The sequence below is a fragment of the Salvia splendens genome, chromosome 8 (genome assembly GCF_004379255.2).
Source record: "Salvia splendens isolate huo1 chromosome 8, SspV2, whole genome shotgun sequence".
NCBI lineage: Eukaryota > Viridiplantae > Streptophyta > Magnoliopsida > Lamiales > Lamiaceae > Salvia > Salvia splendens.
In genome coordinates, this window is record NC_056039.1 from 8,221,748 (window position 1) to 8,243,181 (window position 21,434).

The window sequence follows — 21,434 nt, forward strand, 5'->3', positions numbered from 1 at the left end:
TCATCGCCTCTCATCGGATCCCATTGTGGAGAGGGAGCCGATCTCCACTCACCATGGGTTCCGCCCCGAGGCCAAGCCAGCGCCTCAGTCAATCCGCCATCGCCTCCCCACCGGCTTTGAGATACGCTCCTATTGCGGGGCGCCAGGTCCGATGTTAAAATATACAGCCAATATATTTTTTAAAAATTAATTTATTAAATTTATTCCGCAACAATAAATACCTCACAATTCCATTCATTTCACACACCCACATCCTTCTATTGTAATACATCGAAGGAATAGTGTCATCGATTGGGTTGAGCATGCTGGAGTGGTAAGTGACCATGGTAAATAACCTAAAAACTTGTGTCTAAAAGAAATGTGTCACATGTAATGAGACGAAGAGAATAGTTATTAGATACATGAGACGAAGAGAATAGTTAGTGCCATGTAGTGTCGAATTGAAAAATATCATGATTGCACATCCGAGTGTAAACATATAGTTGTATTTGTTTTAAGTTCATATTGTATTCAGTAGCCTAGCGGTTAATTGATTCAATCGCAATATTTTAATACGAGCTCAATGTATAGAGTTACAAAATTCAATTGCTATTCATTTTTATGTTGTAGGTTGGTTGATTGGACTATTTAGTTGATTAATAGGTAAATTCTCCACTTCCAACGGCAAACACACCTTAAAAATCCACAAAATACCGTAGTTTCTATTTGTGGGGAAAAAAAATTCCAAAACACCTTATCAATAATGGATTTCGAACTTTTGACGAATACCACCAAAATTCCACTGACCAACATACGGGCATACTCGTCACCCTATCTCCACTTTTGGATCTTCTTGTTATTCTGTCACTTTATTTTTGATTTTTTGGTACGTCACTGAATGTGGTTCATACGCATTACGAGCGATAGAATTTGAGTAAATGTACTTATGACATATGAGATATTGAGTTAATTACGTGATAAAAAGAAGTGTGCGAAAAGTCACTGGTAGAGAGTAAAATAACAATAATGTTTAGTGTGATTAAATGAAATTGTGGAACGAGTTTATAGTGCATCTTAAGACTAATATCACATTTTAATTTTAACTCATGTCAAAAACACCTAAACACACTCATAAGGTCATCCGCAATGGCGCCTAGCGCTTAAATGAAATTGTGGAACGAGTTTATAGTGCATCTTAAGACTAATATCACATTTTAATTTTAACTCATGTCAAAAACACCTAAACACACTCATAAGGCCATCCGCAATGGCGCCTAGCGCACCGCCTAGCCGAGCGCCGGCGCTAGGCGGTCCATTACAACCGCCCAGCCATTTTCGGAATTAAAAACCGCCTAGCGCTAGGCGATTTCGTGGCGCTAGGCGATGCGCTGGGCGATCCGCTCGGCGCTATTGCAGCGTCCGGATCGCCTAGCGTATCGCCTAGACGATTTTTTTTCTTTTTTCGAAACACTATATATACGCGGTTTGCACGTCATTTTCATTCGCACCACTTGTTTTAACGAGTACTCTCTCTATCTTAATTTCTGTACAAGATCAACACCGAGAAATAGAGAACACCAACGAAGGTACTCCAGTGACGACCGGGTCTCAAACTCCCCCGGTACCCGTGGGAGGTGGATGGGGTCCGATGCCAAGGTACTACAACATGTACCCTTGGCAGGGGATGATACCCGGGATGGCAGCTGGGAGGAGTATGCCGGCGTGGCAGGGGGTACCGGGGATGCAGCCCGGTGTGCATATGATGCCGGGGTGGGCACCCGGGATGCAGATGATGCCTGGGGGGGACGACGATGCAGCCCCCGACGCATGGGACAATGGGGGATGAAAACGTCTATCGCCCCAATTTTGATTTTTCGACTGCTTCTTCACATACTTCGACCCCAACGGAGATGCAGTTCACGCAATTTGAGAATTTCTCCTTGGAGGAGTTGGGGATTGATATGCTCGGTGTTCCGGAAACTCCCGTTCCCGCGGGGGAGCAGTGCGGGGCGCCCCAAAGAAGAAGGGCAAGGGGAAGAAGAAGGGCGAGTCGTTGCAGCCGGGTGAGGATAGCCAGGTCCGGAGGAGGTGGACGGACGCTGAGAACGTCTCACTGTGCAAGGCGTGGGTCAGTGTTTGCGATGATCCTCTCGCTTCGAACAACCAGAGGATAGTCAACTTGTGGGGCAAGATAGTAGCAGCCTACCAGACATTTTGCCTGGAGGGGAGGCCACGCAACATGGAGGATTGCCGAAAGGGGTGGGACCGAATCAGGGCTGTCGTCTCCCGGTTTTCGGGTTTGTACGCCAACGCCCTCCGCATGCAGAGCAGCGGCCAAACGGAGGAAGACTGCAGGAGGATAGCTGAGAAAGCCTTCCCCCCGCCCGGGTTGTATAAGGAGTTCACCTACTGGAACTGCTATCTTGTGCTGAACGACTCCGAGAAGTTCCGAGTAGGTGTCGACGCTGGCTGGCCGAAGAAGCAACGACTGAACTATACCGGTGATTACAGCGGCAGCAGTGGTGGTTCCCACGACCTCCCCGAGACGGCCCAAGAGGTCCCGACCCCTCGTTTGTTCGCTCGTCGAACTCGCCCGGTTGGGCACAAGCGGGTTCAACGGGAGGCAAAGGGGGTCACCGGGGGTTCCCAGGAGGTCCAGTCGGCACCCCCCTTGGCCAATCCACAGCGGATCTCAAATTCTTCGCGCGTCAACAAACGCGCGCTCAGATGGTCAAGACGATGGCCGAATGGCGGGCGGCGGTGGACCCCGTGGAGAAGAGTTTGCTTCAAACATTGCTCATGAGCATGCAGGACGAGTTGGAGGCGGCACAGAGGGAGACCGGCGGGAGTAGAGGCGGCGGCCACGGTGGCGACGGAGGCGGCGGCGATGGTGACGACGGAGGCGAGGGTGGCGACAGCGACGGAGGAGACGACGACGATGAGCGAATTATTGTACTTTTTTAAATTATTGTAATTTTTAAATCATTGTACTTTTTTAAAATTATTGTACTTTTTAACATTTTAATAGTATTATTAATGTTTCCCGTATATGTCTCGTAAATTAAATTTCGTATATTGTGTGATTGTTAATTATTTTATTTTTATATAATTGTTATTAGTGATGTGGTTAGGCTATGACTGAGCTATTTGCTTATTTTGATGATGTGGCATGAGGATTTTTAGTACTGATGATGCGGTAGAAGGAGTTTGTGGCTAGGCTATGGTTGAGCTATTGCGGGGCTATTCCTATTGTGGATAGCCTAGAAGGAGGGTGGGATAATTTAATTTCCCATCCACCCAAATGAAACGCCATTACTATTCATTGCTCTATTCCGGAGGACCTAAAGTGACATTACCGCGTAAATACGGGTCCCAAAAAAAATCTCAAAATCTGACCACAAACTCTAATTTGATGTTATTAGACAAAAACAAAACAGATTAAATAATTTAATTAACAATGTTAATTGCTGGGCCCTACCTCTAATTTTTTGTTTATCATCCCATCAGTCCCAAAATTAAAAACGCTATCTCCAAAATCCGGTTGGGATCAGGTGCATCGGCAGTCACTTTTCTTCATGCATTGTACGCTTGACTTTACATGGTTAATGGATAAAAATGTAATTAAGGTACAGCCGTCTACAGCACGACCCTTTTTTATCCGTACCTACCCGCTGCACGATCGAATTAACGCTGAGAAATTGCCACGATATTGCTTAGTCAAAACCTCTGACTGAAAAAAGCAGAAAATGCGTCGTTATGTAGAGTTGAGCACAGACAATCAAAACCCGGACGTTTATACTGGGATTAACCGGAGTTGATAGCCGACGATACGTCCGGGAAAAAAATGCTAGTTTCTCCTTCCTGCTGGTTCATTCCTGGGGTCAAATGAAAGCGCACATTTCATACCATTGTTGGTGTGTGCTAGAGAGAGAGAGAGACGGCGGAGAATCGGAGTCATCGTTTTGGTCTCCCTAGAACCCTAATTGCACTTACAGCTAGAATCTCGACTGTTTCGCGGGTACCTTTTATTGATTAATAATTTGCCAATTTATGTTGTTCTTTTCACTCTAAGCTTTCTCTATCCAAATTTTAGACAACAAACTAGTTCAATTGTTGATAGCGGTTTGTGTATATGTATGTCAGTAATTGTTATTGGTTTCGAATTTGATTAAGGTAAATTCTAGATGGTGTGGAATTGTGGATGGTTTGGATTAGGGTATCTTTGTTTGATCGGATCAGTTCTTATTTTATTTAGGAGAGTCGCTGTTGGCTGGACATCTTGATCAATCAATTGGTGATTCTCCAGATAAGTGACCGTGGGGGAGGTATTTCTATCACGGGATTAAGAGGATGGACTTGGTGGCTAGTTGCAAGGTTCATTCACATTCTCTTTGGTCCCTGTTCTACTTGTGTTGCGTTGTATGGTTGTTATTTCTTTCTGCCGTTTTTGGAATTTGATATGATTGAAGCACAATTATTGAATAATAACGGTTGTCAAAATTATAGTGCTCGATCATATCCTCATGAATAATTTGTAGTCGTGGTGCATATATAAAATTGAATGCCGGACCCTTTTTTTCTGATTGAAGCAGTAAATATTCAATTACAATTTGATGCTTACAGTTTAGTGTTTGGGCTTCACAGTCACTCTTACAATTTGGAGGGAATACTTGGATGTTCTGATTAAAAAAGAATAGCAACTTTAACATTATTGATACATCAATTATGAAGAAGAATGAGATCGTTATAGCCAATAAAAAAAGGAACGAGATCGTTATAATTTGAAGTTGCTTTAGAGCTGATCATATCAGGATCTGTAAAATCCAAAAAATTTAATAGCTACTCATAAATTGATTTTGTAACCATTGAAGCTGCTATTTGGAGATCCAAAGTGATATGTTGATATGATGTAGTTCTTGGGGAAGGCCATGATCTGATTTTCGGTGCTTAAATGGTCCGATATTCTCGTCATACAAGACAACAATCTAGACGATGCGTGAAATTTCATAGTTTGCTTAGATTTATGATCCTATTAAGACTTGAACATTATAAAATGGATGATAAAAATTGGCCGAGTTTAGAGCACCTTGAATGCAGCAAAGATGGTAGCTATTCTCCTTTATAGCATCATCTTCTTTGCTTGGTAACTGTATCAACTTTAAATGGATTGACTTTGAATAAGAAGCGAGTGATTGGTCAAGATATAATTGTAAGAATTCTTTTGTGTGCAGGGAATATTGCTGAAGCGTTATCCTGTTACTTCCACTTCTAGAATATTTTTTGTTGGTGAAAGATTTATCATGTGCTATTGTGGAATGATATAGGATTAACTTTTAGTCTTCCGGTCATTTTTCAAGTTTGTTGGACAGAACTATTAAATAAATATCTTCTTAGTTTTTTCTATATCTGTAGTTTGTATCAAAGGTATGTTGTGTAACATAAAGGTCTAGTATGAAAGTGTAAGGGGCTGAACTGAATGGCAACTGGCAAGAGACCATTAGCAGTTTGAAGTAATAAAGCCAGATGTGTTTTAGTTAGAGAATATTATTGCCATTTAAAGAACAGTATATTTTTCATAAAACCATTTATTTTTTTTGCCTAGCAGAGAAGTCTTGAGCTGAAAATTATGACTACTCTGCATCCAGTTGGGTGATTTAGTAATTTTCCAACAAAATATTAGATGATGTGAGAACAGAACACTTAGAAAGGAAAAAAAGCCATTGACAGGAAATAAGAAGCAACGAGTCCAGGCTGTTTGTGGCCATTATTGTCCTGATGACTTTTCTTCCTAAGGTTAAAGGGTTATATCAATCCTCACTTTTCTTCATGATATTATTCTTCGAAGAAACATCCTTTTTTTGTCTGTCTCTATGTGAAACTGCATTTGCTTGAAGCATTTCAACTTCCAAAAGCCATTCTAGTAATCCCTCCGTCCCACCATAAGTGATTCACATTCCATTTTGGGTTGTCACAACTAAAGTGATGCATTTCCTTTTTTTCTTTGGCATAAACAAACACTATTTTTTATCTCCCTTACTTTATTGTCTCTCCACTTAACCTACTAAACATCAATTTTCTTAAGTCTTGTGTCCAAAGGAGTGCCTCACTTGAGACGGGAAGGAGGGAGTATATAACTTGTTGTATCCAACATGAAAATTTGTAACTATGCATTAACAAATAACGGATCATCACGACATTCTGTTTATGCACTGAAATGCTCGACCGATTGTATTTTATTCTCTCTAATTTATATTTTTAATTACATTCATTGGGAAATAATGGCTCTAGTAGATTGGGTTTTTACCATGTTTGTTAGAAAATATTGGTGCATCTAGCCATCTTAGGAGCAGACGTATTTATAACTAAGCTTGCAACATTTTTAAAATTTGGAGTGTATGGATAATAAGAGCCAGTAGTAGATTTGAGATTTTCCCAACATTTGAGGCTCTGCCTTTTCTTAGTTCTTCCATACTTTTTTGGAATAGATGAGCTTTCTTTAAGGATAATCCGAATATGTTCAAAGAGATATACTTGGTGTTTAGAAATATCTGACATGGTGCATTGTTACCATTAGGTCATCTACTAATTGATCAGATGGTAGGAAATCAAAATGGCACAATCCCTCAGTCTGATGCTGAGGTCTGGAAAGTCATTGTATTGGACCGAACTCCTGTTGGAAAACCATTTGTGTTTCTTTGCCATGTTTATTTGTGATTGATTTGATTTAATGAGTGGTGGGAGTCTACCGGTGTGTAGACTCATTTAGTACTACTAATAGGCATCTTTTTTTTTTGGGTAGAATAATCATTTTTTTCATTCTTTACTAATTTGTGGTCAAACTGGTCATCCTTAAAAAATTTCATTGACTTATATGGCCTGTTAGTAATTTCTGCCTTTGCTACAAATTTTTATCATATCACAGTTGAGGAATTGAGGATTGGGCTTTTATGTGAACTAATATCTGATTATATATTATTTCATGTAACTGATCTAAACAATCTTTCTTTCAGGACAAATTAACATATTTTCGCATAAAAGAGCTTAAGGATGTTCTTAACCAGTTAGGGCTCTCAAAGCAGGGAAAGAAACAGGTTAGAAGTCAAAGATACTACTGCCGTTAACAGTGAACATTCACAATAATGAAAAACACCCCTACCCTGCAGTGCCAAATGGAAAACCAAAGTTGACATTGTTTTATTGCTGTGAAACAACTGTCAGCTTATGTTTGAATTTGCTTGCCGTTTTATCGATATATGTGTCATTATTAATTGTTCCCTATTTATTTTAATATCATTTAATGTCCAACAACACATTAACTGTGGATGAAAACCTTGACTCAGATGGCTTGCTTGAGACCTATTTCTATATTTTTGTCTATTTCCGATGCTTGATATTTCTATCTGCTTGTCTCCACACAGGACCTTGTAGATCGAATATTGACTATTCTCTCTGACGAGCGAGGTAAATGCAATGCGACTTTTAGTTACTTAGTTTGTTTGGGTGTTTTAATTTTAACATTTATGGTCTTTTCATTGATTGGATGTAAGATAAATGTAATTTTTTTTTGTACAAAACTGCTAAACTTATTTCGCATGTTATCCTGCAAATTTGTAAGTTGAAAGTACTTTGTGCCAAAGTTATATGGTATGATTTACTGATGGAGGATTTGTAACTTTGATTTACACTATAATATCTCGAAATTGTTTTTGTACATTGTACTATGTTATTTATCACTGGTTGATTATGAATTAAACTTTCAGCTATCTTATCTGGCAGCGACCTGTGAAAAATAGTTTGTGTTGCAATAATTTTATGTTGACGTAGTGTGTTAAGGAAATAAAGTTGTTGGAAATTTTTGTAGGGAGATGAACAGGGTAAGTCTTGGGAATGTTTTGTTTCGTAATCTGAAAGCTAAAATTTGGATCCTATACCAACAAAGTGAATATTCTGAACCCACCAATTGAACTTTATGCGTGGAATAAGTAATTCATGTTTTGAAAAAAATTAAGTTACGCCTAACTCAATGTTCCTAATTGAGTAAGAGGTTGGTAGGTTATAAACTTCGCTTGCATCATGTACTTGGGTTACCATACCATCACATAGGACTGCAACCAATTCCACAAGTGTAGCTAATATTCTATTTCAGTCTCAGGAATGTGGGCCAAGAAGAATTCCATTGGGAAGGAGGGAGTTGCAAAGCTAGTTGATGACACTTACAGGTGTTATATTATTGTAAAGACTTACTTGGATTGCTTTGTATTCCCTTATTACTCACACAATATATAATTTCTTATTAAGTTGCCCATACTTCGAATGAATTCAACTGCTACTTTTTACATATGATGTACTCCCTCCGTCCACGAAAAATAGAGCATATTTGTCATTTTTGGTTGTCCACGAAAAATAGAGCACATTTTAAAAAAGAAAGTTTTCAACAACTTCTCTCTTACTTTTTTTCCTTCTTTCTTACTAATAATATGGACCCCACATTCCACAAACACTACTACTCTCTTACTAATAATATGGACCCCACATTCCACTAACATTACTTCTCTCTTACTTTTTTCCCTTCTCTCTTACTAATAATATGGACCCAACATTCCACTAACACTACTTCTCTCTTTTTTCCCTTCTCTTACTTTACCAATTCCACATTAAAACCCGTGCCATTCACAATATGTCCTATTTTCGTGGACGGAGGGAGTAAATGAGAAACTGGTTGACTGAGAAAAAGTTGAAAGATGAGTGTAGTACATATTACAACTTCAGAGTTCATAGAGTAATGACATCTTTTAAAAACAGATTACTGAGTTCTGTTCAAATCTCGCATTGAGACTGTTGTTGCTATTTGTAGAAAAATGCAGGTTTCTGGGTCAACTGAGTTGACTTCAAAATCGGAAGCTGTTTCAGATAACTCCAATATGAAACTTAAAGAGGAGACAGATGATTCTTACCAAGTGGACAAGATACGCTGCCTCTGTGGAAGCACGCTGCCCACTGATTCTATGATTAAGGTGATATATATTTTGCTCATTGGATTTTAAGCACACTAAATGAGGGAGTGTGCTGCAAAGTCTTCTTTGTATTGCTAATAGTAGTATCATTTATTCTAGGCACAAACTTGATGGGTCACTCATTGTCACTTTTTCATGTAACTTACATATGGATGCAGTGTGAAGATCCCAAGTGTAATGTCTGGCAGCATATGACATGTGTGCTGATTCCTGAGAAACCCATGGAGGGTGATTTACCAAATCCTCCAGATATCTTCTTCTGTGAAATTTGCAGACTGAATAGAGCTGATCCGTAAGTGGCACTTTTCCATGTATTTCTGTACATTGTCATAAGTATAAGATTATCCTATTCATGTTTGTATTACCAGTCTCTGATTTTTCCTGTTGTGCTGGTTCATTATGTCAGTTGTACATCTCTGTGAAAAATTCCCTTACACTGGTTAGGGAGCCACTGTGTTTATTCGTTTTCATATAGATAGTAATAGAAGATTTGATGGACTTGGTTGGAAATTGCAGAGGTTACAGTGTCTAAATTCACATCTCTGATTTTCTGTTCTCTCCACTAACCCTTTTCTTGAACAATTCCCTGCGTTGCTTGCTCTACTATGCAAGCAAAAGCACAAAAAATCAAACATAAGCTGGCAACATGTCCTCGGTCCAGCTTATAACTTGTTAATGTTACTCAAAATCTAATAATGTTGTAGTCACAATCATATAATGGGGAGACATGTTTACTTTGTGTTGCTGATTCTATCTATAATCTCTGTTGGTACTTATATTGCAACTGCTATTTCCAATGTGATGATGCTCATTTTGATTATGATTATCATTATTGTTACCATAATTATGTTACCCAAGCAGAAACTATTTGAATGCTCCAATGTTGTTTTTTTTAATATGCAGCTTCTGGCTGACAGTTGCACATCCCCTACTCCCAGTAAAGTTGAATATCACTAATGTTCCTACGGATGGGTGAGTTCTTGCTGCAACTTCTCAATAGTTTCAGTTAGCTATAGATCATTTTCTGCAGGCATAACAGCTTTTTCCTTTATGTTCGGCAGAAATCACATGTTCTTCTATATTTTATTTTCTGAAATAAATATCTATGTTATGCTACAAGTATAAGTTTCAAAAAAGATGATTTTAATTGCTAAGGTTCACCTTGTGTTTTTGCAATAGTTTTGCCTTTCTGATAAAGCTGGGTATTTTCTTGGTTTACCTTGTGAAGGTGTCATGATATTTATGCAATTGTGTCCTGTAGATGTGTTCTGAAAATAAAAATCTGCCGTTGGAATTTTGTCTATTCTTGCTTCTCCATTGGCATTTTGCAATTTCTTGTGCATATTATGCAATTGTTTTTGTCATTGGGCGCATCTGATGGTTCTGTTTACTGTTTTTCAGTTCTAATCCTAGTCAGAGCATTGAGAGAACATTTCAACTCCTGAGGTCAGACAGAGACTTGTTATCAAAACAAGAATATGATATTCAGGTTTGTTGTCATGGCGACAATAACTGTTCTCCATATTCAGTTTATTGCTTCAGTGCTGATTTACTGTGGTATTTATCATTAGGCATGGTGCATGCTTCTTAATGACAAGGTCACATTTAGGATGCAGTGGCCACTGTATGCAGATCTGCAGATCAATGGTATTACTTCCCCTAAGACTGCCCTTCAAAGTTGAGATCCCTCAGTTGTAGATGTAATAAGACTATGAAACTGTTTTCTTCCTTGCCTGTTAAACCTTGTCCATGTGCACAGTGCGTTTATTCTCTGACCTTAATTGAGTTACATAATATTTTCAATTTTTCATTTACATCTACTTTTTGTGCCTTCTTATCTAAATTATAAATTTTATATTTGAAGAAAGATTTCTTGAATACTTTTAGGCTATCATGTTTTGTCGTGGAATTGCTTGATGAACGTCCTTTATAAATTAGTTAAATAAAGCCATCTCATCTCTTTTTGTTTATTTTCACATGTAACTGTGGCGATTCTTTAATGCTATTACACTAGTGTTTTATTGTGTCTTAGAAACACCTTGCATTTCTCATTCGATAGGTGTACCAGTGAGGGCTATAAACAGACCTGGCTCTCAGCTGTTGGGAGCAAATGGCCGAGATGATGGACCTGTTGTGAGTTTTATGCTTTTTTCTATTCTTTTAAAAAAAAGTTAAGCTGCCTTTTTCTCTCTAGTCATTTTGTTTGTAATGACAGGACATATATAATAATTTTTAGTATTCAACTGCTATTGCGAATTTTTGATGGCCCTCATTTGTACTAGCTAAATTTTCTTTGTAATCTCTTTGACAATGTACCTGCTGTGAGTTTTATGCTAAATTCTTTTTCTATCCTTTTACAAAACAAAGTTAAGCAGCCGTTTGCTCTCCAGTCATTTTGTTTGTAAGCACAGGACATATAAATAATTTTTAGCGTTCAACTGCTATGGTGAATGTTTGATGGCCCTCATTTGTACTAGCTAAATTGTCTTTGTAATCTCATTTAAAATGGACACTCTTCAGTTTCATATTACCTTCTAGCTCCAAATACATCCTAGTCTTGTCTAAGCTATACAAGTCCTTTCCTTTATGATCTGTCAAATGTCATCTCTGTCAACTGAGCATTGAGTTGCTAGTTCTGAGGTAGTTAATATCTATAAGATGTCTAAAACTTAGAAGCAACTAGTATTCAATTTCTCAGTAATCACCTATTTGTTACGGTTCCGTCTTAAACCTCTTCTTCAGTTAATAAATTCCCTGTATTATCAAATTCTCTTCTAGAAAGGTACTGTTGACATTTTTACTTTATCAGATTACACCATGGACAAGAGACGGAATAAATAAGATCTTCGTAAGCGGATGTGATGCTCGCATATTCTGTGTGGGAGTTAGAATTGTCAAGAAGCGGACACTGCAGCAGGTCAGCTGAATTTCTAATATGTAGCACTTTGTACATGGTTATTCTAAGCGTGGGAGTAATAAATCCGTCCGGCACACTTTGCCAATCTAGTTCTCATTTGCTTGGCATTTTTAAGACTTTTATGGCAATTCTCGATTCATTTTGTAATTACCGTTGCCTTGCATTGCATTGCATTGCATATACTTATCATCATACTTTGGGACTTGATTAATCAAGATAACTTGGTTACTCAATCAAATTTATTTCTTCTTTTTACTTGGTTAGTTAGGTGTACCTTTCCCCTGGAGATTATCTATACGTCATTAGTCTTCTTTGAAAATTGTTTCAACTGTGTTCTTGGGGTTTAAACTGGTTTATGCTTCTTTTTCATTGCACATTAGCTTGTATGTTTGCAGTGTGCTTATGGCACCTTATCCTTGGATTTGCCCCTGTGATTATGGGGGAGTCTTTGTTGCTCTCAACTGTGAGATCAGGAATTTGTGCAAGGTTTTGGCATTTCTACTTATATTTTCATTATTCTATTGGCTGAGGCATAATGGTACTTTGACCATGTGTTTCCTAGGTTCTCAACATGATTCCAGGCGAGGATGAAGGGGAGTGTTTTGAAGATGCACTGAATCGTGTACGTAAATGTGTTGGTGGTGGGACGGCCACAGAAAATGCTGATGATAGCGACAGTGATATCGAAGTTGTTGCAGATTCAATTCCTGTTAATCTTCGCTGTCCTGTAAGTAGTTTCAAGACAAACTTTTGACATCTGGTTATGGTAGAACTGTAGAAGAAATTTTTATTTTTAATTTTGTTATGTATATTTTATGTTGTTGCCCATTAAATAATTTAAAATTAAAGTACTCTATAAATGCAATAGTATTTATTCTAGCACTATTGTTCTGCTGAAGAGCCCTGGCATGAAAACCTTGCTTATTTGTAAGAGGAACTCAATCTGTTAATGATCTAATGTGTTCCATGCATGTATGTGATGCATAATTGGTTGGATACCACTGGCCTGGATTGACAACAGGGGTGGGAGGGGAGCTGTTCAGTTAGCATATTGGATTTTTGAATTTTTTGCTAAGATTATACTCTGACCCTAGGTATATGTTCATGCAGCAGTGTTAAGGATTTTATTCTTGGTAGATATACTGTGAGTGCTTCTGACCAAATGCCATGTTAAAGTCCCCCCTTAGAAATTCTGCCTTTTAAGTGCTTACTATACATTCCATTGCATTGTTATTACTGTTAGAAGCTATTGCTATTATTATTATTTGATAAGAAAAGAAACCAAAGCTAACTGTATGTGCCAAGTTATACTGTCTGTATTAATAACAACACAAATAAGTTTACTATAAACTTTCTTAGAAACTTTTTACCTTCGGATTACTGTTGAACTTATTCAGAATCTATCTGGCATAGGTATTACCTCCACACAAATAGTTTACTATAAACTCTCTTAGAAACCTTTAACCTTAGGATTACTGTTGAACTTATTCAGAATCTATCTGGCATACGTATTACCTCCAATCTTCAACAAATTCTTCAATAGTGATTTGCTGGATAAGATTTAGTCTAGGGTCACTTTTATTGCCAAGGGAAAACATTCGTTCTTAATGCTAAAATTGCAGGTAGCTCTGCTTCATTTATCGAAGTCTCATGTTTATAAACTGAAAATCTGTTAATACTTGTCAGATGAGCGGTTTAAGAATGAAGGTGGCTGGGAGATTTAAACCCTGTGCCCATATGGGCTGTTTTGATCTTGAAGTGTTTGTGGAAATGAACCAGCGCTCAAGGAAGGCAAGTAAATATAAGACCCACTTATTTTTGGCCTTGTAGTTTCATTTTTGGAAAACGGGTTGTTCTTTCGCGTTCATAGTTGACTTGCTTACCGAACTTGGAATGTTTCCTCACTTTTCTGCCCATGTTTTGGATGTAGTGGCAATGCCCTATATGTTTGAAGAATTATTCTTTGGAGAAAATCATCATAGATGCTTATTTCAACCGGATCTCGTCTAAGGTATTTTGATGAATTTTCTTGAGTTCAAATTATTTTCTTCTTTCCACATTTCAGATATGTATTACACACTCCTTTTGTTTTACAGATGCAAAATTGTGGAGAAGATGCTGCAGAGATTGAGGTGAAGCCTGATGGCTCCTGGCGTGTTAAGGCTGAGAATGACCATAGGGTTCTTGGGGAGCTTGGCCTGTGGCATTCGCCTAACGGAACAATCTGTGCACCCATGGAGATAGAACCTAAACAGAAAATGGAACTTAAACCAATTAAAACCGAAGTTGGTTCCGATAGTAATGCTGGTCTTCGACTAGGGATGACAAAAATTCAAAATGGTCGGCGGGAGATTAATACCTCAGATGATATGCAGGGAATCTTGCCTGCATATAGGCTCCAAGAAAATTTTGAGAACGACCCAAATATAATTCCTATGAGCAGCAGTGGTACTGGCAGTGGTAATTGTGAAGATGCTAGTGTCAATCAGGATGGTGGGGGAACCCTTGATTTTATGGTCAATGGTATGGAATATGAGTCCATTTCTATGAACATTAACGCAACACATGGATTTAGCGACCAAATAGCTTCTGCACCAACAATTGATGCTGAAGTAATTGTCCTCAGTGATTCCGATGAAGAAATTGAACCACTAATTCCTTCTGCTGTCAATTACAATAACACTGGACCAAATAATGGCGAAGTTCAATTTCCATCAGCACAGCATGGAATTCCAGATTCTTATTACGAAAATCCTGCTCTGGGTAATGGTGGTAGTCCAAGTCTTGGGCTTTACAGTGCTCATGACGATGACTTCGGTATCAATATGTGGTCACTGCCATCAAGCAGTCAAGGTGGCCCTGGACTTCAGTTATTTGGTTCTGACTTGGATGTTTCCGATACCTTAGTCGAAATGCAGCATGGTTCTCTTAATTGCCCTTCATCTTTAAATGGCTATGCATTGGCTGCAGAGACTGCCATGGGATCTGCTGCTCTTGCTGCTGACCCTGCTGCACAGCCTTCTAATACTACTAGTTTTGATTTAGTAGACAATCCATTGGCATTTAATGGCAAAGACCCCCCTCTTCAAATATTTTTGCCCACTAGTCCATCCGAGACAACTGTTGGACCGTCTGATTCAAGAGACCATCCAGAAGTTCCGAACGGTGTTCCTACTGAGGACTGGATTTCTCTCAGGCTTGGCGATGGTGCTGGAGTGGGTCAAACTGGATCTGCAGCAGGGAATGATTTGAATTCATGGCAGCATTTGGAGTCAAAGGATTCCACCTTAGATCCTTTAGTTGATAATGGTATGGGCTCTATTATTTTCTCTTTTTTTTTCCCAGAAAAAATAACTCCAAAAAAATGTTGTACATGCTGCAAATTTGTTAAATTCTCTCTGAAAGACCTTGTCATTCCTCGTAGATATTTAACTATCCTTTCAATTCAATTTCTTATCTGCAGCACCTCTGTTGCTTGGAAGGAAGGGCAACGGGTCTGGTAAGACTGGTAGGGAAAGACCAGGCAGCCTTTTTTCATTTCCTCGTCAAAAACGTTCTGTAAGACCAAGGTTTAATCTGTCTATTGATACCGAGTCAGAGTAGAGCTGTTCCAGGCTTGTCTGGTCAAAATAGTTTTTGGGAAGGATTGGTTTATCATATGTTGAGCTACATATGCCGAAGGAGTTAGCTAGCTACCTATAAGCACGGTACCTACATTTTGGAAACGGTCCTTGTGGTGAACTCATGGTCAGCTTGGCCCAAAGGGGTTGCCTTGTGTTGAACCATGAATGCTGCCTGAGTTTTAAGAGTTGCGTTGCTACCTTGTATTTTTCTTCATCCGGCAACCGATGGAGCTTCATCTCTCAAGATTATACATCTGACCGCTTACAGTTTCAGACTCGAGTAATGTTGAGGAAGTCTATTTATTTTCAGGCTTAGGTTAGGACGTCTATTCTCTTAATAAGAGTAAGAGTAGCCTGTATATCTCTCATTGTCCAAATTTATTACTAGTTTATTTAGGAATATAGTCAGGTTTACCCCTTTTGTAATCATCAACTGATTTGTATGTATTTGTATCATAGCACCTCTTTTTCATCTGTTCGTGATCGAAACCTCCATGGAGAGTTTGATTTCATATTGAAGAAGCTTTTTGTGATAATTAGTGATTTCTATTTGTTTTCTATATTATCAAGTGAGCTGCGATACTATCTTTTAAAAAAAGATTACAGGTTATGAAAGGGGACGAGTGTAGTATGGGGATTGAATACGCATTAAAGCTGGCTCAAAAATAAATTTGATCAAAACCAACACACAATCATCTAATATACCGCTCGAATCAAGACTAATTTTTTTAATATCTCATGGCAGAAGAGAGTAATAAAACTGGTCTAAACGACCCACAGCCAAAAACATGTTAGTCCTCACTCAGGCCACAACTAATTTAGAATGTCGGAAGCTCTCGCAGCCTGGGCAATTATGCAGGCTCTCGTGAATGTATATGTCGCAATCGAGGCAAAAGAATTGCTCGCATTTCGGACAGGAAACACATGGAGCTGGCATGTTTCCTGCGTCACATTAAGCCAAACAATCAGTTGGTATGGGAATGATAGTGGTGAACAAAAGCAATTAAGGCCAACATAATACAACATCATAGGCACCACATAAATAAAAATTTCTTTTGCAAAAGGCAGGCACAGGTTTAGTTCATTTCAGACTAGGGAGACGAGTTTTGATAGACCACTTACCAGGATTTAGAAGACTTAGCTGGCAACCGAAGCAAATTTTTGGAAGCTTGTTTGGGTTATTTGTGGCTGAAGGTGTAACGTCATCAAAAGGTGTTATAGGAAATAAGTGGTGATACGATCTGGCTAAATGAGGAGAAGAGACAAGGGTAAGGCCACATATTTGGCACTCTGTGGGCAATTCACAAACACGAGCTTTGCATCTTGGGCAAGTGTAACCCCCGCCAACCTTAGCCTCTTTATGACAAGAACATATCGAAATTACGCCTTCTGCGGCTCTTTGAGGAAAACCCATCTTAATCAAATTTGCAACAGCAAATTCTGCTATAGCCGGAGGTGGAGGCGCATGCTCAAAGATCAACTCTTTCAAGTGAAACTGCCAAGGAAACATTTGCAGCAAATTATATTGTTATGTCCCAATAAAACCATCTGCTTTCCTACTTTTACCATTGTTATTGACATCGACACGCATTATTCTAATTGCAACTCACCTCATCTAGTGCAACTGAGTATGATCCACCAGTTTCTTGACAAAGGTATTTGCAAATGTAGAGCTCAGCAGAGAGACCGATGACAGAACACCTGATTTTAGATGCCTTGCATTTTTGTATTGTTTCAATAATTTCTCCTGGATCACATGTACTAAGTGCAGAATACAAGATAAGAACTTCACGGTGACCGTATGAAGGAACTTGGTTAAGGAGGCTCTGTACGAGATCCAACCCATTCTGGAGGGATGCGTCACCTGAGCTCGTCAACTTACCCATCAAAGCTTTGATATGCGACTCGGGACTCCCACCAAGGCTAGTCAGGGAATTTGCAACCCCATCTTTTAATGTCACTAACCCAACTTGACTCAAGGGATTTTGATCAAAGAATTCTCTGATAAAAGCTTCCACTTGTCGAGCAACAACCACCATTCGACTAGGTTTATAATCCATCTCTCCTGCTGCCTACATTTCAAAAAAGCAAGATTATAAAGGTGATAAAGAAAGGACCATTTGAATATGATAATATAACTCCCATGTAACATAACACCAGTACCAACAGCCAAAGGAAGCTACAGTCAGAAAAATGATTGCCGTGTGCTTGTAAAAAGCAACAGAAACTGATGATTAAGGTGTTCTCCAGAAACCAATTAAGCCTTCCAGATACATTCTCTGGAGGAACTAACCCTCAGCTACTGTTCAACTAAATCAATTCAGTATGGTTGGACAGATGAATGCTAGACACTTGAATCAACTTCATCAAAGAGTTACTATAATTGTCTATAATCATATGTAATTTTCCAAGAGCATAAACAGTAACAAGAATAGTTTTTTCACACCAGGCAATTACTACATCTTAGCACACATTCATCCTCAATTGACTCAAACAGGGGAGCATCAAGCAATCAATCAATTATAGCAGTACTATAAAATAACACGGAATAGATACCCGTGAAAGGTCAATAACAATGTACAAGTAGCGAATCAATCCCTTTTGGATGCGAGCAGCTGTGGTGGTGCGAAGGCGTCTCCTATATTGAGCATGGTAGAGAGTTTTGTTGTCGATAGGGCGGAGAAGACCAGACTCGTCCTCTTGCAAAGACTCCCACGATCTCTCATCAGCGTAGTCCCTCTCCCATGCCTCACGTCCCCTACCATCCCCATCATCATCTTCCTCATCTTCTCTGTTATACTTCATTTCTGCATCTTTAACCGACATTTTCCTAACAAATAAATTCATCAACTACATTTCCAGTTTCAACAAATCAAACACAATCAGAGATCTCACACAAACTACTTCTAGTACTATCAGCTCAAAAATACATTAATCCCTAAACTGATTTAGCAAAAAACCCTGAAGCGAATTAACTTGTGAATACAATGCACACTACCAAAATTAAATTAAAGGATTAGTAAAATTAAGATTCGATTGAGTGAACGCAAAGTATGAAAACAAAATTTAATTTCTACCTCAAACTGGAACAACCCAAGAATAAGGGTTCGAATCGATCTTCAAAAGAAAGGAGCGATGAGTTGTTGGTTAGTGCTGCTCGTTTATTGGGGCTTTTGTTTCAAGAAAACTGCAACTGACGTTGCATCTCTTTTAATTTCCTCATTTTTTAATCCAAAATATTTAGGGGGTAAACAGTCGCATTTTAGTTCGGATTTTTGAGCAATTCGAATGGAGGGAGCGCCGACTTTACCTTGTGTGATGAAGACTGAAGAGGCAGCGAAGCCATATAGGTTTTGCTTATATAACTGGAGAGTATATATATTGGATTTCGGATTTTAAAAATTTTAATAAACAGTTCATTTCTTAAAAACGAAAAATCTTTTTACTGCAACTTCCCATTGATCGACTCGACTAGGGGTTGTATCTACTAGCTTCTAAATGTGGATCATTGTGAAAGTATAATTTTATTATAAAAATAGCTTTGAATCAATAAAATTGATTATATGTATATATAATTTTAAAAATTGAAATATACGAAAGTCACTCCCATGCCCGCATGTGAATTTGACTACAACTTCCCATTGGTCGATTAGGGGGTGTGGAGCCGCACTGACGAAGCCAGAAATTTTTTGTTGGGGGTCCAAAGCTTAGATATTTTTTAGTGTCGACATCGCCGAAATTTTTTGTAGCATAGGCAATGGGAAATTGCAAAAGATATAGATGAATAATGAGAGGGAAAAAAATAGAGAATGAATAATTAGAAATATAATCTCTATTATAGTTAGAATGTAAGGTACAAGTAAATTACTTCATAATATAAGACTAAAGGTTAGATATATGCAAATAAAATAGCAATGGGAGTAAACTATTGGACATAAAAGTGTAAGAAAATAATATAAGATTTTTTTTGGATTTATAGGCCGAAAGATTTAAACTTGGAAACATAGAAATATAAGAAATTAAAACAATTCTTAGAAGTAAAAGTGTTTGAAAAAAAGAATTGATTTGTAGGCTGAATGGATTGATCTTTGGGAACTTAAAACAAACTCCTACGAGTGTAAGAAAATAAAGCAAAGGGAAAAAAAGTTGGATTTTTAGGCTCAAGAGGAGTCGAACTTGATATAAGGGAGCATAAAAATGTAAGAAAATTAAACAAAGGACAAAAATGATGGATTTGGAGACTGTAGGATTCGAACTCGAGTGAATAATCACAGTAACTTGAGCTGATATCAACTGCACTATTCACGAACTGTGTATTTATAATAATATATATACTAATAATTTCTTTAGCTGGGGGGCCCAGTAGCCCCAGGCCACATAGTGGCTTCGTCCCTAAGGCTGGCAATTTTCGACACGACACGATAATCTGACACGAATCCGCACGAAATTATTGGGTTGGGGTCAAGTCTTATTGGATCCGTGTCCTTATCGGGTTGACCCATTAAGAACCCGATAATTTCGAGTTGGGTTCGGGTCGGATGCGGGTCGGATACGGGTAACCCATTAAGAAATAATATTATATTTTTATTATTATTTTAAAAAATGTATATTACTTTAATTTTTTTATTTCTTATAAATTAAGTTTAAATAGTATAAAATTAAAAAAATATATATTACTTTAATTTTAATTGTGTAAATTAGGTTTAAAATTAAGTTTAATTGTGTAATATTAGGTTTTAATCGTGTAATATCAGGTTCGGGTTGTTATCGTGTCGTGTCAACCCATATTATATCGTGTCGATAACGGGTTCGTGTCGGGTGCGGGTCGTGTTCAGATTTGAAGGTAGCAGGTCGGGTTCGTGTTCGGATTTACAGTCTCCTTAACAGGTCGGGTTCAGGTTATGCCTTATTGGGTTGGGTCATTATCAGGTTGACCCGATAACGACCCAATCCGCACGATTTGCTAGCCCTATTCGTCCATGTGTGGAGGGACCGTCCTCCATCACTCGTCTGAGGAACATATATGGGGAAGGCATGAAATGCATCATGTTCCCGCCTCATCCCCCCAGAGGCCGACATAGCAGAGGAGCCGCCACGTTACAGATGGTCTGTGATCCAACCTATTTTAGTATTCAGTCTTTTTGTTAGGCATTTCTATTAGAGATATGTCATTTCCTCATTTGGCAAATTATAACAAAATTGATTTTCTTACTTCATTCTTAGTATATTTATTATTAACATACTTTATTCATATTCGTTCAATTTATTTCACCGTAGGACTGTGTTATCGTGACATTCTTTTAGCTTGGATATTTTTCAAGTAGGGTGGCTTTGACAATTGAAGATGAGAATGAATCTAAAATTTAAACACCAGTCCAAATTAATGGTTTTGGAATTCAATGCATATAAATATAAGCAAGCCAATATGGCAGTACATATGATCTAGTGGCAGTATATATTTACCCCATTCTATCTTAGGAGTTAGGACCACAAAATACCAGCTTCCAAAGTTTCTCTACGAGTAGCAAATTCATTGATAAAATGCAGAAATTGTTCACTCACTTCTTCATTGTCCACAAGAATCCACGGTGTTCCACTGCTTTTTCCACGTCTCTCTTCTTTGACAATATAGTTCTATCTCAAATTAATATATTAAAGTACGTTTTTTTTTCATTTGACACAAATCTAAAATCTTGTATAATCAACCAAAGTATAAAATCTATTATGTAGAGAAAGTAAATTAATTTAAATAAATAGAAATTATAGTTTATGAATCTTAACATTTCCAAACATATGTCACGCTTGGGTTAATTTATTAAATAATTCATATTCAGTTAATTTATTAAATATGTGTTTTTTAATTTACATGCTTAAAAAATATTTCAGCATTATCTAAAAGAT

The 21,434-nt window shown here is 38.1% G+C and overlaps 2 protein-coding genes across 5 annotated transcripts; one reads left to right on the plus strand and one right to left on the minus strand.

Annotated features, from left to right (window-relative positions):
- Positions 1 to 3,746: 3,746 nt before the first annotated feature.
- On the plus strand, positions 3,747 to 16,069 carry LOC121743856 (E3 SUMO-protein ligase SIZ1-like). Of its 2 annotated transcripts, none has more exons than XM_042137236.1 (17): positions 3,747 to 3,997; positions 4,235 to 4,353; positions 6,990 to 7,070; positions 7,398 to 7,440; positions 8,132 to 8,198; positions 8,834 to 8,993; positions 9,152 to 9,285; positions 9,897 to 9,965; positions 10,395 to 10,482; positions 10,565 to 10,640; positions 11,053 to 11,126; positions 11,803 to 11,910; positions 12,473 to 12,637; positions 13,597 to 13,701; positions 13,841 to 13,921; positions 14,007 to 15,219; positions 15,374 to 16,069. In XM_042137236.1, the coding sequence occupies exons 2-17, from the start codon at positions 4,330 to 4,332 to the stop codon at positions 15,511 to 15,513; spliced, it is 2,628 nt and encodes an 875-aa protein (XP_041993170.1). In that variant the 5' UTR covers positions 3,747 to 3,997; positions 4,235 to 4,329; the 3' UTR covers positions 15,514 to 16,069. The 2 variants fall into 2 exon arrangements, with proteins under 2 accessions (XP_041993170.1, XP_041993169.1); XM_042137235.1 differs by having other exon boundaries at positions 3,748 to 3,997; positions 8,126 to 8,198.
- Positions 16,070 to 16,162: 93 nt separating this feature from the next.
- LOC121745499 (general transcription factor IIH subunit 2) lies at positions 16,163 to 18,864 on the minus strand. 3 transcript variants are annotated; one of them, XM_042139437.1, is made up of 5 exons: positions 18,611 to 18,864; positions 18,090 to 18,346; positions 17,144 to 17,605; positions 16,656 to 17,028; positions 16,163 to 16,475 (listed from the first exon to the last, which is right to left on the minus strand). In XM_042139437.1, exons 2-5 carry the CDS (start codon positions 18,336 to 18,338, stop codon positions 16,336 to 16,338), a joined length of 1,224 nt encoding a protein of 407 aa, XP_041995371.1. In that variant the 5' UTR covers positions 18,339 to 18,346; positions 18,611 to 18,864; the 3' UTR covers positions 16,163 to 16,335. The 3 variants fall into 3 exon arrangements, with proteins under 3 accessions (XP_041995371.1, XP_041995369.1, XP_041995370.1); XM_042139435.1 differs by having other exon boundaries at positions 18,090 to 18,363; XM_042139436.1 differs by having other exon boundaries at positions 18,090 to 18,363; positions 18,844 to 18,862.
- Between the last annotated feature and the right edge of the window lie 2,570 nt (positions 18,865 to 21,434).